The 15,780-nt window shown below is 55.4% G+C and overlaps 1 protein-coding gene across 1 annotated transcript; it reads left to right on the top strand.

Moving 5' to 3' along the window:
• The first annotated feature begins 9,880 nt into the window (after window positions 1–9,880).
• Window positions 9,881–15,577, top strand: TEKT4 (tektin 4). Its single transcript, XM_052635842.1, has 6 exons — window positions 9,881–10,414; window positions 12,146–12,216; window positions 12,551–12,694; window positions 13,610–13,832; window positions 14,635–14,789; window positions 15,361–15,577. Exons 1-6 carry the CDS (start codon window positions 9,881–9,883, stop codon window positions 15,575–15,577), a joined length of 1,344 nt encoding a protein of 447 aa, XP_052491802.1.
• The last annotated feature ends 203 nt before the right edge of the window (window positions 15,578–15,780 follow it).

The following is a 15,780-nucleotide window of genomic DNA, read 5'->3' on the forward strand; positions in this document are numbered from 1 at the left end:
CATGTCCATTGAGTCAGTCATGCCATCCAACCATCTTATCCTCTGTCATCCTCTTCTCCTCCTGCCCTCAGTCTTTCCCAGCATCAGGGTCTTTTCAAATGAGTCAGTTCTTCACCTCAGGTGGCCAAAGTATTGGAGCTTCAGCTTCAGCATCAGTCCTTCCAATGAACACTCAGAACTGATCTCCTTTAGGATGGACTGGTTGGATCTCCTGGCAGTCCAAGGAACTCTCAAGAGTCTTCTCCAGCACCACAGTTCAAAAGCATCAATTCTTCAGTGTTCAGCTTTCTTTATAGTCCAAACTGGTGTTGCCCTTCTTTGGGGCTGGAATGAAAACTGACCCTTTTCCAGTCCTGTGACCACTGCTCAGTTTTCCAATTTTGCTGGCATCTTGAGTGCAGCACTTTAACAGCATCATCTTTAAGGATTTGAAATAGCTCAGCAGGAATTCCATCACCTCCACTAGCTTTGTTCCTAGTGATGCTTCCTAAGACCCACTTGACTTCGCACTCCAGGATGTCTGACTCTAGGTGAGTGATCACACCATCGTGGTTATCCAGGTTTTTTGCATGGTTCTTCTGTGTATTCTTACCACCTGCCTCCCAACTAGGGGCTACCCGTCCATCTCAGGGGGTTCCCCCTGCCACCCAGGCAAAGTATTATTGCTGCAATTTAACAAGTGTCTAGGTTTGTCATAGCTTTTCTTCCAAGGAGCAAGCGTCTTTTCATTTCATGGCTGCAGTCACCATCTGCAGTGATCTTGGAGCCCAAGAAAATTAAAGTCTGTCACTGTTTCCCCATCTATCTGCCATGAAGAGATGGGAACAGATACTATGATCTTCGTTTTTTGAATGTTGAGTTTTAAGCCAGCTTTTCCACTCTCCTCTTTCACCTTCATCAAGAGGCTCTTTAGTTCCTCTTCACTTTCTGCCATAAGGGTGGTGTCATCTGCATATCTGAGGTGATTGATATTCCCCCCAGAAATCTTTAGTTCCATTTTGTGCTTCATCCGCCCAGCATTGCACGTTGTTTTCTCTAGATATAAGTTAAATAAGCAGGGTGACAGTATATAGCCTTCATATATTCCTTTCCCAATTTGGAACCAGTCCGTTGTTCCATGTCCATGTCCAGTTCTAACTGTTGATTCTTGACCTGCATACAGATTTCTCAGGAGGCAGGTAAGGCGGTCTGGTATTCCCATCTCTTTGAAAATTTTCAACAGTTTGTTGTGATTCATACAGTAAAAGGCTTTAGATAATCAAGGAAGCAAAAGTAGATGCGTTTCTGGAATTATCTTTCTCTATGTTGCAGTTTGATCTCTGGTTCCTCTGCCTTTTCTGAATCCTGCTTGAACATCTGGAAGTTCTCGGTTCACGTACTGCTGAAGCCTGGCTTGAAGAATTTTGAGCATTACTTTGCTAGCATTGGAAATGAATGCAACTGTGCGGTAGTTTGAATATTCTTTGGTATTGGCCTTCTTTGGGAATGGAATGAAAAGCCGATTTTTTCCATTCCTGTTGCCACTGCTGAGTTTTCCAAATTTGCTGGTATCTTGGGCGCAGCACTTTCACAGCATCATCATTTAGGATCTGAAAAAGCTCAGCAGGAATTCCATCACCTCCACTAGCTTTGTCCCTAGTGATGCTCCTAAGGCCCACGTGACTTCACATTCCAGGGTGTCTGGCTGTAGATGAGTGATCACACCATCACGGTTGTCTGGATCATCAGTCTCTCTGGTATAGCTCTTCTGTGTAGTTTTGCAACCCCAACCGGGGTTTCCCCCTTTCTCCCAGTGGCTTTCATCTTTTCTCCAGGGACTTTAGCACCCTACCAGGGTCTTCCCCCTTTGTATCAGGGACATCCCCCTTCCTACTAGGGGCTTCATCCTTCCGACCGGCGGCTTCCCGCTTTTTAGCATGGAATTCCCCCTTTCTTCCAGGGCCTTCTCCTTTGCTACCAGGGCCTTCCCCTTCCCCCACAGGGGTTTCCCACTTACTACCAGGGACTTCCCCCTTCCTACCAGAGGTTTGCCCATCCTACCAAGGGCCTCCTCCTCCTGCCCAGGGGCTTCCTGCTTCTGACCAAGGGATTCCTTCTACCTACCAGAACCTTCCCCTTCCTACCAGGGGATTCTTTCTCCTGAGTAGGGCCTTCTATCTTTCTTCCAGGGATTTTTAGTGTCCTACCAGAGGCTCCCTCCTTTGTACCAGGAGCTTCCTTTTCCTACTAGGGGCCCCCCTTTCCTACCTTGGGCCCCCCTTCCTACCTAGGGCTCGCCTTCCTACCAGGGGCTTCCCCTTCCTACCAGGGGCTTCCCTTTCCTACCAGGGGCTTTCCCTTCCTACCAGGGGCTTCCCTTTCCTACCTTGGGCTCCCCTTCCTACCAGGGGCTCCCCCTTCCTACCTTGGGCTCCCCCTCTTACCTTGGGCTCCCTGTTCCTACCAGGGGCTCGCCTTCCTACCAGGGGCTTCCCCTTCCTACCAGGCACCCCCTCCTTCCTACCTTGGGCCCCCCTTCCTACCAGGGCCCCCCTTCCTACCAGGGGCTTCCCCGTTCCTACTAGCTACTTCACTCCCTCCCAGGGGCTTCACCCTCCCTTCCAGGAGCTCCCACAGGCACTGGGACCATATCTCTGAAGAGCTGCTCCAGCTGCCAGGTCCGTGCCCCGATGCTGAGCCGTAGCCCGTGTCCCAGCCCGGGCCAGGCTGCCTCCTGGCAGTGCTGCCCTGCCTGTGGCCCAGGGCCCCCCTGCACCAGGGACAGCAGTCACTGAGCCCAGAGAGCAGGGGCAGGCGCTTTCCAAGCTCCTGCTAGAGAGAGGGTCATCACCTGGCCCTCCTCCTCCTCCATCTCTGCCTGCTCTCACCTCAGCTTCCCCGAGATCAGGCCCAGGCAGGGAAGGGTCCAGGCAGGGGCTGATTCAGGAAGGATCAGTCTGTGTTGCCCTGCAGATCTCCCCTGGGGGAAAGGAGCGTCCTGTCCCTGGGTGTGGAAGGAGTTTATTCTGGGTGTGCAAGGTCTGTCCGGGCGCCTTGGGGCCTCAGAGCTTTGCTGACCCCAGTGCAGCCTCAGATCGCTGTCTGAAAGCTGCTGCGGAAAAGGGAGCTGGGCAGTCCCAGCACGTCTGAAGTTGAATTTCTCCGACATAAATTCAGTTTGGAAACAAATAAAGTTAATAAATCATCAATATATCTAATACATGCTTTGTAGCCGAAGACGGAAACTCTCCGGTGGTCCTCAGAGCTCCGTCCTGTCCGACTCTGCCAACCCCATGGATTGCAGCCCCCAAGTCTTCTCCGTCCATCTAACTTCCAAGCAAGAATACTGGGGGCAGGGGCGGGGGGCGGGGCAGGTTGCCATTTCCTCCTCCAGGAGAAGCTCTACACAATCAGAAAAAACAAGACCTGGAGCTGACTGTGACTCAGTTCATCAGCTCCTACTTGCAAAATTCGGGGTCAAATTGAAGAAAGTAGGGAAAACCACCAGGCCATTCAAGTATGGCCTAAATCAAATTCCTTATGATTATACAGTGGGGGTGACAAATAGATTCAGGGGATTAGCTCTGATAGACAGAGTGCCTGAAGATCTCTGGATGGAGGTTTGTAACTTTGAACAGGAGATAGAGACCAAAACCATACCCAAGAAAAAGAAGTGCAACAAGGCAAAACAGTTTCTGAGAAGGCCTTACAAATAGCTGAGAAAAGAAGAGAAGCAAAAAGCAAAGGAGAAAGGGAAAGATATATCCATCTGAAGCAGAGTTCCAAAGAATAGGAAGAAGAGGTGAGAAAGCCTTCTAAAAGAAACAATGCACAGAAATAGAGAAAAACGATAAAGTGATAAAGACTAGAGATCTCTTTAGAAAATCAGAGATACCAAGGGAACATTTTTGGCGAAGAAGAGCACAAGAAAGGGCAGAAACGGTGTGGACCTCAAAGCAGCAGAAGAGATTAAGAAGAGGTGGGGAGAACACAGAAGAACTGCGCAAAAAAGATCTTCACGACCCTGATAACCGTGATGCTGTGATCACTCACCTAGAGCCAGACATCCAGGAATGTGAAGTCAAGTGGGCCTTAGGAAGCATCACTACCAACAAAGCTAGTGGAGGTGATGGAATTCCAGCTGAGCTCTTTCAAATCCTAAAAGATGATGCTGTGAAAGTGATGCAGTCAATATGCCAGCAAATTTGGAAAACTCACCAGTGGCCACAGGACTGGAAAGAGTCAGTTTTCATTCCAGTCCCAAAGAAGGGCAATGCCAGAGAATGCTCAAACTACCATACAGTTGTGCTCATTTCACATGCTAGCAAAGTAATGTTCAAAATCCTTCAAGCTAGGCTTCAAACGTGAGCTGAGAACTTCCAGATGTTCAAGCTGGATTTAGAAAAGAAGGAACCAGAGATCAAATTGCCAATATCCGCTGGATCCTAAAAAAGCAAGGGAATTCCAGAAAAAATATATAACTCTGCTTCCTGGACTGCATTAAAGCCTTTGACTCTATGGATCACAACAAAAAGTGGAAAATTCTTCAAGAGATGGGAAAACCAGACCACCTTGCCTGCCTCCTTACCTCATTTCATGGCCAATGTCTCCCTCTGACGGTCATGTTGGGAATCGCTGCGGCTCTTAGACTCCCAGCTCAGGAGAGGGCACTGGGAGATGTCACCCTCCTCAGGTAGGAAGTGAGAACCGGACATGGAACAACGGACTGGTTCCAACCTGGGAAAGGAGTACGTCAAGGCTGTATATTGTCACCCTTCTTAATTAACTTATATGCAGAGATTAAGTCAGTATGTGAAAATTGCTGTGTTGTGTCTGACTCTTTGTGACCCCATGTTATATATGCCATGGAATTCTCCAGGCTAGAATACTGGAGTGGGTAGCTATTCCCTTCTCCAGGGAATCTTCCCAACCCAGGGATCGAACCCAGGTCTCCCGCACTGCAGGCAGATTCTTTCCCAGCTGAGCCACCAGTATGCAGAGTATATCATGTGAAATGCCGGGCTGGATGAACCACAAGCTGGAATCAAGATTGCCAGGAGAAATATTAATAACTGCAAGCTGGAAACAAGAAATATTAATAACTGCAGATATACAGATGACACCACCCTAATGGCAGAAAGTGACGAGGAACTAAAGACCCTCTAGATGAAGGTGAAAGAGAGTAAAAAAGCTGGCTTAAAACTCAACTTCGTCGAAGAAATAAAGGTCATGGCATCCTGTCCCACCGCATCACTTCATGGCAAATGGTGAAAAAATGAAAACAGTGACAGCCTTAATTTTCTTCACTCCAAGATCACTGAGAACAGGAACTGCATCCATGAAATGAAAAGACACTTACCCCTCGGAAGAAAGGCCATGGCAAACCTAGACAGTGTATTAAAAGGCAGAAACATCACTTTGCCAACAAAGGTCCATGTAGTCAAAGCTACGGTTTTTCCAGTGTCCTGTATGGATGTGAGAGTTGGACGATAAACAAGGCTGAGTGCCAAAAAAAATTGATGCTTTAGGACTGTGGTGGTGGACAAGACCCTTGAGAGTAACCTGGACAGCGATGAGATCAAACCAGAAAATCCTGAAGGAAATCAACCATGAATATTCACTGGAGGGACTGATGCTAAAGCTGAAGCTCCAATACTTTGCCCAGATTTGAAGAGCCAGCTCATTGGAAAACAGCTTGATGCTGGGAAAGACTGAAGGCAGGGGGAGAGGGGACGACAGAGGATGAGATGGTGGGATGGCATCACCGACTCAATCAACATGAATTTGACCAAACTCTAGGAGATGGTGAAGGACAGGGAAGCCTGGTGTGCTGCAGCCCATGCGGTCCCTAAGTGTCAGAGAGGACTGAGCAACTGAACAACAAGAACAACAACCAGGAGCTTCTCACTCCTGTCCAGGGACTTCCAGTCCCAACAAGGGCCTTAAGACTCCCACCCCAGGCTTCCCCCTCCCTGTCAGTTAGCTCCCCAGGTGCTGGGACCACACCCTCTCTGATGCGCTCCACCTGCTAGATCTTGTGCCTAGCCTGCCTGCTGCCTCCTGCTGCGCCGGCCGGCCTGTGGCTCGGGGTCCGCTCTGCTCTTGGTGGAGCTGGTGTGGGCGGTGCGGGCTCCTGCTTAAGCGTGTCATCATCTCACCTTCCTCTCCCCCCACCTGCCTCCCCCTACCTCAGTTTGCCCTAAAGGATTAGACAGGGAAGGGCTCGTGAGAGGGGCTGACCTACAGGAGGAGCAATCTAGGGGGGCGCCCTCCAGAGCCCCCCTGTGGGGAGGGCAGCGTCCTGTCCTGGGTGTGCAAGCAGCCTGTCCTTGGGGGCTCAGAGCTCTGCTGACCCCAGCGCAGCCTCAGATCGCTGTCCGAATGAACACTGCTGAGAAGGGAGCAGGGCAGTCCCGTAGGTCCGAAGCTCAATTTTTCTGACACAGTTGAGGTTTGGGAACCAATACATTTGATAAATCCGTACATACACCTGCCCCTGCTCTAGCATTTCACGGTCACTGTCGCCCTCTGCTGGCCACGTTGGGCATCAAGCAATGAAATCTGATGATATTCTTGCAGCTGAAGCTGGAGGAGCTCCACGTGGTTCTCAGGTCGCTCTGCCATGTCGGTCCCTGCAACCCCATGGATTGTAGCTCCCAAGTCTCCTCTGTCTGTGGAACTTCCAAGGCAAGAATACTGGATTGGGTTTCCATTTCCTCCTCCAGGAGAAGCTCTAAACAGTCGGCAGAAACAACGCCTGGAGCTGACTGTGAGTCAGATCAACAGCTCTATATTGCAAAATTCAGGCTCAAATTGAGGAAAGTAGGGAAAACAACCAGGCCATTCAAGCACGGCCTAAATCAAATTCCTTATGATTATACAGTGGAGGTGACAAATTGATTCAGGGGATTAGCTCTGATAGACAGAATGTCTGAAGCTCTAAGGATGGAGGTTTGTAACTTTGTACGGGAAATGGTGACCAAAACCATCTGCAAGAGAAAGAAATGTAAGAAGGCAAAACAGTTTCTGACGAGGCCTTACAAATAGCTGAGAAAAGAAGACAAGCGAAAAGCAAACGAGAAAGGGAAAGATATACCCAAGAATTCAGAATTCCAAAGAATAGTAAGGAGAGATAAGAAAGCCTTCTCTAGGGAACAGTGCAAAGTAGAGGAAAACAATAGAATGAGAAAAACTACAGATCTCTTCAAGAAAATTAGAGGCGCTAAGGCAATATTTCATGCAAAAATGGGCAAAATAAAGGACGGGAAATGTGAGGACCTAAAAGAAGCAGAAGAGATTAAGAAGAGATGGCAAAAATACACAGTAGGACTGTACAATAAAGGTCTTAATGACCTGTATAACCCAGATGGTGCGGTGGTCACTCACCTAGAGGCAGACATCTTGGGCTGTGAAGTCAAGTGGGCCTTATGAAACATTACATTACCCTGGGAGGGCGCCCCCCCCAGATTGCTCCTCCTGTAGGTCGACCCCTCTCACGAGCCCTTTAAACTGAGGTAGGGGGAGGCAGGTGGGGAGAGAGGAAGGTGAGATGATGACACGCTTAAGCAGGAGCCCGCACCGCCCACACCAGCTCCACCAAGAGCAGAGCGGACCCCGAGCCACAGGCCGGCCGGCGCAGCGGGAGGCAGCAGGCAGACTAGGCGCAGGATCTAGCCGGTGGAGCGCATCAGAGAGGGTGTGGTCCCAGCACCTGGGGAGCTAACTGACAGGGAGGGGGAAGCCTGGGGTGGGAGTCTTAAGGCCCTTGTTGGGAGTGGAAGTCCCTGGACAGAACGGGAAGCCCCAAGTTGGAAGTAATGGGCCTTATGAAACATCACTATGAAGTCAAGTGGGCCTTATGAAACATTACTAGGCTAGTGGAGGTGATGAAATTCCAGCTGAGCTATTTCAAATCCTAAAAGATGATGCTGTGAAAGTGCTGCACTCAATATGCCTGCAAATTTGGAAAACTCACCAGTGGCCACAGAACTGGAAAAGGTCAGTTTTCATTCCAATCCCAAAGAAGGGCAATGCCAAAGAATGCTCAAACTACCGCACAATTGTGCTCATTTCACATGCTAGCAAAGCAAAATCCTTCAAGCTAGGCTTCAACAGTACATGAACTGAGAACTTCCAGATGTTCAAACTGGATTTAGAAAAGAAGAAGGAACCAGAGATCAAATTGCCAATATCCTCTGGATCCTAAAAAAGCAAGGGAATTCCAGAAAAAATATCCACCTCTGCTTCCTGGACCACATTAAAGCCTCTGACTCTGTGGATCACAACAAAAAGTGGAAAATTCTTCAAGAGATGGGAAAACCAGACCACCTTTCCTGCCTCCTTCTCGCATTTCATGGCCAATGTCTCCCTCTGCCGGTCATGTTGGGAATCGACAGGGCTCTTGGACTCCCCGCCCAGGAAGGGGCACTTGGAGATGTCATCCTCCCCAGGTACCAAGCGAAGGTCAAGAGGCAAGTTAGAATCGGACATGGAACAACAGACTGGTTCAAAATTGGGAAAGGAGAACATCAAGGCTGTATATTGTCACCCTGCTTAATTAATTTATATGCAGAGTACATCATGTGAAATGCTGGGCTGGATGAAGCACAAGCTGGAAATGAGATTACTGGGAGAAATATCAGTAACCTCAGATACGCAGATGACACCACCCTAATGACAGAAAGTGATGAGGAATTAAAGAACCTCTTGATGAAAGTGAAAAAGAGAGTGAAAACGCTGGCTTAAAGCTCAACATTAAAAAAACAAAGATCACGGCATCCACTTCATACTTCACGGCAAATAGATGGGGAACAATGGAAACAGTGACAGACTTTATTTTCTTGGGCTCCAAGATCACTGAGGACAGTGACTGCAGCCATGAAATTAAAAGACACTTGCTCCTTGGAAGAAAAGCTATGACAAACCTAGACAGTGTATTAACAAGCAGAGTCATGACTTTGCCAACAAAGGTCCATATAGTCAAAGCTACTGTTTTCCCAGTGTCATGTACAGGTGTGAGAGTTGAATGATAAAGAAGATTGAGTGCCGAAAAATTGATGCTTTAGGACTGTGGTGGTGGAGAAGACTCTTGAGAGTAACCTGGACGGCAATGAGATCAAACCAGAAAATCCTGAAGGATATCAACCCTGAATATTCATTAGAAGAACTGATGCTGCAGTTGAAGCTCCAATACTTTGGCCACCAGATTCAAAGAGATGGCTCATTGGAAAAGACCCTGATGCTGGGAAAGATTGAAGGCCGGAGGATAAGGGGAGACAGAGGACGAGATGGGTGGATGGCATCATCGACTGAAGCCACATGAGTTTGAGCAAACTCTAGGAGATGGTGATGGACAGGGAAGCGTGGCGTGCTGCAGTCCATGGGGTCTCAAAGAGTGGGACACGACTGAGCAACTGAAGGACAACAAGCAGCCCAGGGACCAGGAGACACAGGCAAGGCCCTGGGTGGTCTTGGGGACACTGTCCCCATGACAGGACCTGCCTCCTTCCTATGGGGCAGATCTGCGGATCTGATTCAAGGCCCCCACTGGAGGCTGAGTCAACCCCCATCAGGGACACGTGGGTGCCCAGGAGAGCACTGCCCAGGAACAAGTCTGACACAGGAGACAAGGGCCTGTCCTTCATGCAGCTCCTCTGGCAGGTACCAGGTGTGGCCAGGACAGGTGGGGCTGGGGCCTGCCTGGCCCTTTAAGAGGGCCACCAGGTGGTGGGAGGTGGGAGAATTCCAGTTGCCTAGCAACAGGAGGGCTTGGTGTGTACTGTCTCCGGGAGACCAGAAGCCACATCCTGCTGGGGGACCCAGTGGCCAGAGCTGCCCTGCTGAGCGAGCTGAGAGGCCCCCCTCCCTCTCTCCTCACTCCCGCCTGTGCCTGGGTGGCGCCATGGCACAGACGGACATACTCCTGACCAAGGAGCCCGCCCCACAGACGGTGCCAGCATGCCAGCTGCCCCGCAAGCTGTACAATGTGGCCCGAAACATGGGCGCCCACACATCCTCGGGCCTGGCCACCTCCGGCTTCCGCACGGCCAAGTACCTACTGGACGAGTGGTTCCAGAACGGCTATGCCCGCTACCACCAGGCCTTTGCCGACCGCGACCAGTCGGAGCGGCAGCGCCACGAGAGCCAGCAGCTGGCGGCGGAGACCGAGGCGCTGGCGCAGCGCACACAGCAAGACTCCACGAGGAAGGTGGGCGGGCGCCTGCAAGACACGCACGGCTGGAAGTCGGAGCTGCAGCGCCAGGTGGAGGAGCTGGTCTCCGAGACCGCGCAGCTGCTGGCCCAGAAGCAGCGGCTGGAGTGCGCCCTGGACGCCACGGCCGGGCCCTTCTCCATCGTCACCGACAACCTGCAGTGCCGCGATCACCGCCAGCGCCCCGACCTTGTGCGCGACTGTGTGGAGATCGAGCTGCTGAAGGTTCGGCTGCCCAGTCCCTGGAGCCGCAGGCCGGCCTCCCACCTCCCTCCAGGGAGCGCGACCTTCCCAGTGTTCCCCCCTCGACTTGGCTGTGCAGAGCCTGGTGCCTGGGCACCCTTGGGAGCCTGCACTCTGCCCACGTGGGGACACTCGAGCACACGCCCAGGCACAGAGGGGTGGGGTGCCAGAACCAACTGGTCCTGGGGCCTCCCCAGCTGGGGGCAGGGGCAGAACTCGGGCTCCCTGGGGGGAGGGGGGAGGGTGCCAGGTCTGGCCTTCCCTCGGCCTGGTTCCCACAGTGAGTGCTGGGCAAAGCTGAGCTCCCTGCAAGTTGGGCCAGTCAGGCCCTGCTGGGTGAGGGGCATCATGGCCTGGGTGCCCCCCTGCACGGGGGCAGGGCTGGAGCCTGGTGCTTGTCCACTCGCCTGTTCCACCCCTGCTCTCACTCGGGGAGAGGCAGGGCCCAGGCCATGGTGGCATTCATCCCGGAATGTGTGCCGGGATGACGTTGGCCTGAGGCAGGGCAGGGCTCGGCCCCCAGGAAACCAGGAAGGGCCTGAGCTGGGCCCCAGGGGCAGCTGGCTGGGGTTGGAATGCGTGCAGGCCAAGGGAGACCCTCCTGGTCAGGTCGTGGTGGTGCCGGTGCCTACTGGGTGGCCCCTCAGTCACCCCTGGGTCCCGGCACCTGTTGACCTGCCCCTCTGGTCACCCTGGGTCATGCAGATGAAGCCCGACCCTGAGTTCACAGAGGTGGAGCCCTACCACACCCCCACCCTGCCAATGTCTGTGTTGGAAATCCAGCCTCAGGCCAGCGTGCAGGTGTGGACGGTGAAGGTGGGGTGGAGGCCTCGTGCATCCCACAAAGAGACCCGGCAGGACCTGTTCTTGGGGCAGCCCTGAAGGACTGGGGGTCACCCAGGCCAGGCCCCTGATGCTGGTGGGGAAGGGCCTCAGCTGTAAGCAGGCTGCAGCCACGGTCACTCCTGAGACGTGGGGAGACACACACACAGTCAGGCACCCGGGAACCCCCTCAAACCTGGGTGCCTCCCCTAAGCCCAGGCCCTTCCTCTGCCATCCCCCCATGGCCCCACCCTCACACTCATTCACTCAAGAACCTCCCAACGCTCCAGGAGGGACGTCTCTGTTCTGAGCCAGGCCCCCTCGCCCAGCAGTACGTGGACAACCGAGTCAGGACAGGAAGGCGGGCCCATGGGTCAGAACCAGACACAAGGGCTTAGAGCCCAGTGGAGGGGAAGATTCAGATCCAGGGAGGGCTTTTCCTCCACAGGAAATGAACCCTTCAGGGAGGCAGGAGGAAACACAGGGTTCCCATGTGTCCTGGGTGTGTGAGGGCAGTCCTCGGTGGGGACTTAGTTGATAGGGTCCTCAGAGGCTATTGCCGGGCTCTCTGGGGTCCGTGGGCAGGTGCCAGTGATGGCTCAGAGCCCGGGGGTGCTGCGTGCCCAGCAAGTGGGAACCACCATTGGCTGATGTTCCCCACAGCCCATAGAAGACCCCCAAAGAGCCCACTGCAGTGCCCCAGACAGGGTGCTCCAAGCCCAGAATAGATCCTCTAAGAGAACCAGGCTCGCCCCCACTTCCACCAAAGAGACTGGGGCCACAAGCAGGGCCCAGTTCCACTGGGCATCACTTGAAACTCTGCTCTTCCTCGGGGTTTAAGAGCCTGGAGGTCCTCAGACTCTCACCAGGGGCGGGGGTCTTCTCCCCTAGGAGGCCGAGCTCATCCGGAACATTCAGGAGCTCCTGAAAAGGACCATTATGCAGGCTGTGAGCCAGATTCGGTGGGTCTGGGCGGCCTCCAGAGCTGCCCTCGGGGTGACCCCGTCCTCTTACCCCTCAGGCCACTGTAGGCAGGAGGTTGGGTGACCCGGCCCTGAGCCTCCGAGAGGTGACGGACTGTCCCCGGCCACAGCCAGGAGCACAGGGCAGGGAGGGGGCACTGGGCAGGTGGGGGTGGCCAAGGGGCCAGGACATCCAGAGCCAGACCAGCACCCCAGGGCCCACCGTCAGCAGATGAGGCCCCCCTGCCGCCTGGGGGCTGGCCGTGCCCAGCGTCGGGGTGCGCCCAGCTCCCCACCCACCCTGACGCAGGCCCTGCCTGCTGTTCGCCCGCAGGCTGAACTGGGAGCACAAGGAAACCTGCGAGATGGACTGGTCCGACAAGGTGGAGGCCTACAACATCGATGAGGCCTGCTGCCGCTACAACAACCAGAGCACCGACGTGCAGTTCTACCCGCACTCGGCCAAGTTCGAGGAGAGGTGGGGCTGTGAGACCCCGCCCGGGCTCCCTGTCCCTCCGCTGGGGGCCTCTGTGCAGCACTTCTGCTCCTGGGGAGGGCAGGCGCTCGGCGGGACCCCCACCCAAGTGCCGGGCACACTCGGTTGACTGTCCCGGCTGGGCTTCACAGAAGGAGCCAGGACCTAGCACTGGGGGCAGGGTGTGTGTGTGTGTGTGTGTGTGTGTGTGTGTGTGTGTGTGTGAGAGAGAGAGAAGAGTGTGTGAGAGAAAGTGTATATGTGTGTTTGAGTGAGAGTCTGTGAGAGTGAGTGTGTGAGTGTGTGTGTGAGAGAGTATGAGAGTGTGAGTGTGACTGTGTGCATAGGAGTGTGAGTGAGAGTGTGTGTGTGAGTGTGTGTGTGAGAATGTGTGAGTAAGAGTGTGTATGTGAGAGTACGAGTGTGAGATTGAGTATGTGAGAGGGGGTGTGTGTGTATGTGTGTGAGTGTGTGAGAGTAAGATAGGGTGTGTGAGTGTGCGTGTGTGTGAGAAAGAGAATGTGTGTGCGTGTGCATGTGAGTGTGTGAGAAAGTGCGTGTGTGTGAGAGAGTGTGTGTGTGTGTGTGTGTGTGTGTGTGTGTGTGTGTGTGTGTGTGTGTAGGGGGGAGCGGGCTGCAGCTCCGCGTGCGGCCGGCAGGGGGCGCGCGGCCACCACCCGGCGCAGCCACGGCCGTCGGGGCACGAGCGCGGGGACCCCCGGGCGGCTCAGGAGGCGCTGGGAGCTCGCGGAGACCCTACGGGCGCCGTAAGGGGCGGGGCACGGGGGCGCGGGTGGCTCTAGGACTGCGAGTGGTCGTTCGTGCCAAGGCGCTGGGGACTCGGGGTGAGGCAGGCGCGGGGAGGTCCTGGTAGGTGCCCCCACCGACCGCGGTGTCAGCCCACTCCCCCACCCGTAGTGCCTCCACGCCCGAGACCTGGGCCAAGTTCACCCAGGAACACCTGTACCGCGCTGAGCGCGAGCGCCTGGCCTCGGTCAACCTGCGGAACCTCATCGACTGCATCCTGCAGGACACGTCCGAGGACCTGCGGCTGCAGTGCGACGCCGTGAACCTGGCCTTCGGGCGGCGGTGCGAGGAGCTGGAGGACGCGCGCCACAAGCTAGAGCACCACCTGCGCAAGGTGAGGCCTCGCCACTGACCTCAGCCCGCGGCCAGGCCACGCCCACCGCGCAGCCAGGGCACACCCTGGACACGCCCACCGCGCAGCCAGGCCACACCCAGCCTATGACCTGGCCCCGCCAGGGCAGCCCCTGAGACTGGCTCTCCGCCAGTAACTGCAAAGTCCGCCAGTAACTGCAAAGACCAGGCTCAGAATGGGTAGCCCAGACCATCACACTCCCACTGCCCACTATGCCCTGGTTACAGCCTGGCCTGGCCCTTGCCCACCTTGGCCCTGTCCATCCTGAGGGAACCCTGGTCAAGACCCCGACTCCTCCCCCAGGGCCCTCATTAAGCTGATGAGAAGGCCTAATGGCATTTGAGGATGGTGGCATTGCCAGTGGCGTAACTGTTACAGGGGAGGGCTGCAGGCCAGAGCAGGGAAGGTGGAAGGAGGTGGCAGGCTCAGCTATCTAGGGGGTGTCCCTGATGCTGGCCCTGGCTCAGCAGGGCCCTGACCCCAGGCTCTCTGGGTGACCTTTGCTGTCTTTGTCTCCACAGCACCTGACCAGGGTCGGGGTCTGGTGACCTCAGGGCTGGGGCTCTTAGGACAAAGCCACTGTGCGCTGAGCTTTGCTGTCCTCCCACAGCCTCACCCTAGGCCTCTGGGTGCCCATGGCAGGGCTGAGGTGGCCGTGCACACCCTCCCTGCTTCCACACTGCCCCTAGAAGCAGGGGTTAGGGCTTGGGGTGCGGGGTGACCCACAGGGCCATCCTGTGTGGGTAAGACCCAGAGGGTGACCCACAGGCTGTCCTGTGTGCAGACGCTGCGGGAGATCACAGACCAGGAGCACAACATCGCGGCGCTGAAGCAGGCCATCAAGGACAAGGAGGCACCTCTGAAGGTGACCCAGACTCGCCTGTACCAGCGCTCCCACCGGCCCAACGTGGAGCTGTGCAGAGACGCTGCCCAGTTCAGGTGCTGCGGCCGCAGGGGCCTCGCTGGGCTGGGCCGTCACCCTCCACCACATGGGCGCCGTCCGCCCGCCCCCAGGCCTCTTCAGCCTCTGGGGCCCCCTTGAACACCCTCCGACACACAGCCCTGCAGATGTAAAGAGGAAAGACGCCGGCCCCCACCTCACCCCCCACCCCACACACTGGGCTCCCACATTCCCTCTCCTGCCCCAGCCCCACTGGACACTGCATGCCCTTTAGGGGGACACTGTGTGGGTCTCTGAGTGCCAGGGCCGGCCACACTCCCCACTTCACCCTGGTCTGGAATCTCGGGGTCTGGGAGGCAGAGCTCCCCGAGCCACATGGCTGCCCCGACCACCTGTCCTGGCCCTCCACACCTCTGACGTCAGGGTGGATGCACCTCCTCCTCCCAGCCTGGGTCTCCCCTGGGGCTTTGGGTGGTCCTTCTATGGCCGAGTGTATTGAGCAGGATGCCCCGCCCGGGTCCCCAGCCTTTGAACCCGGGGCTGCCCCCTCGGCGCCCTCAGCAGGCCCGGCGTCCAGGCTGGCCCCGCTCAGCCCACCTCTGCCCACAGGCTGGTGAGCGAGGAGGAGGAGCTGAACCTGTCCCTGGCAGCACTGAAGGAGAAGCTTCTGGAAGCAGAGCAGTCCCTGCGCAACCTGGAGGACACACGCATGAGCCTGGAGAAGGACATCGCGGTCAAGACCAACAGCCTCTTCATCGACCGCCACAAGTGCATGGCCCACCGTGCCCACTACCCCACCGTGCTGCAGCTGGCCGGCTACCAGTGACCGCCGGGCGCAGGGCCCACCCCTCCTCGAATAAAGAGCATGTTAGCTTTCTACTCAGGGTGCGCACCTGGGCAGGTGGGCTTTGCCTGTGGACCCCATCATTCCCGCCGTGGGAGGCCAAGGTCGAGGTCCCCCTCATTGCCCTCCGCTGACCACCTGGGCCACCTGCCAGATGCTTCTGGGGGAGCGTCACCTCCCATCAC

The sequence above is a fragment of the Budorcas taxicolor genome, chromosome 2 (genome assembly GCF_023091745.1).
Source record: "Budorcas taxicolor isolate Tak-1 chromosome 2, Takin1.1, whole genome shotgun sequence".
In the NCBI taxonomy this organism is placed as follows: domain Eukaryota; kingdom Metazoa; phylum Chordata; class Mammalia; order Artiodactyla; family Bovidae; genus Budorcas; species Budorcas taxicolor.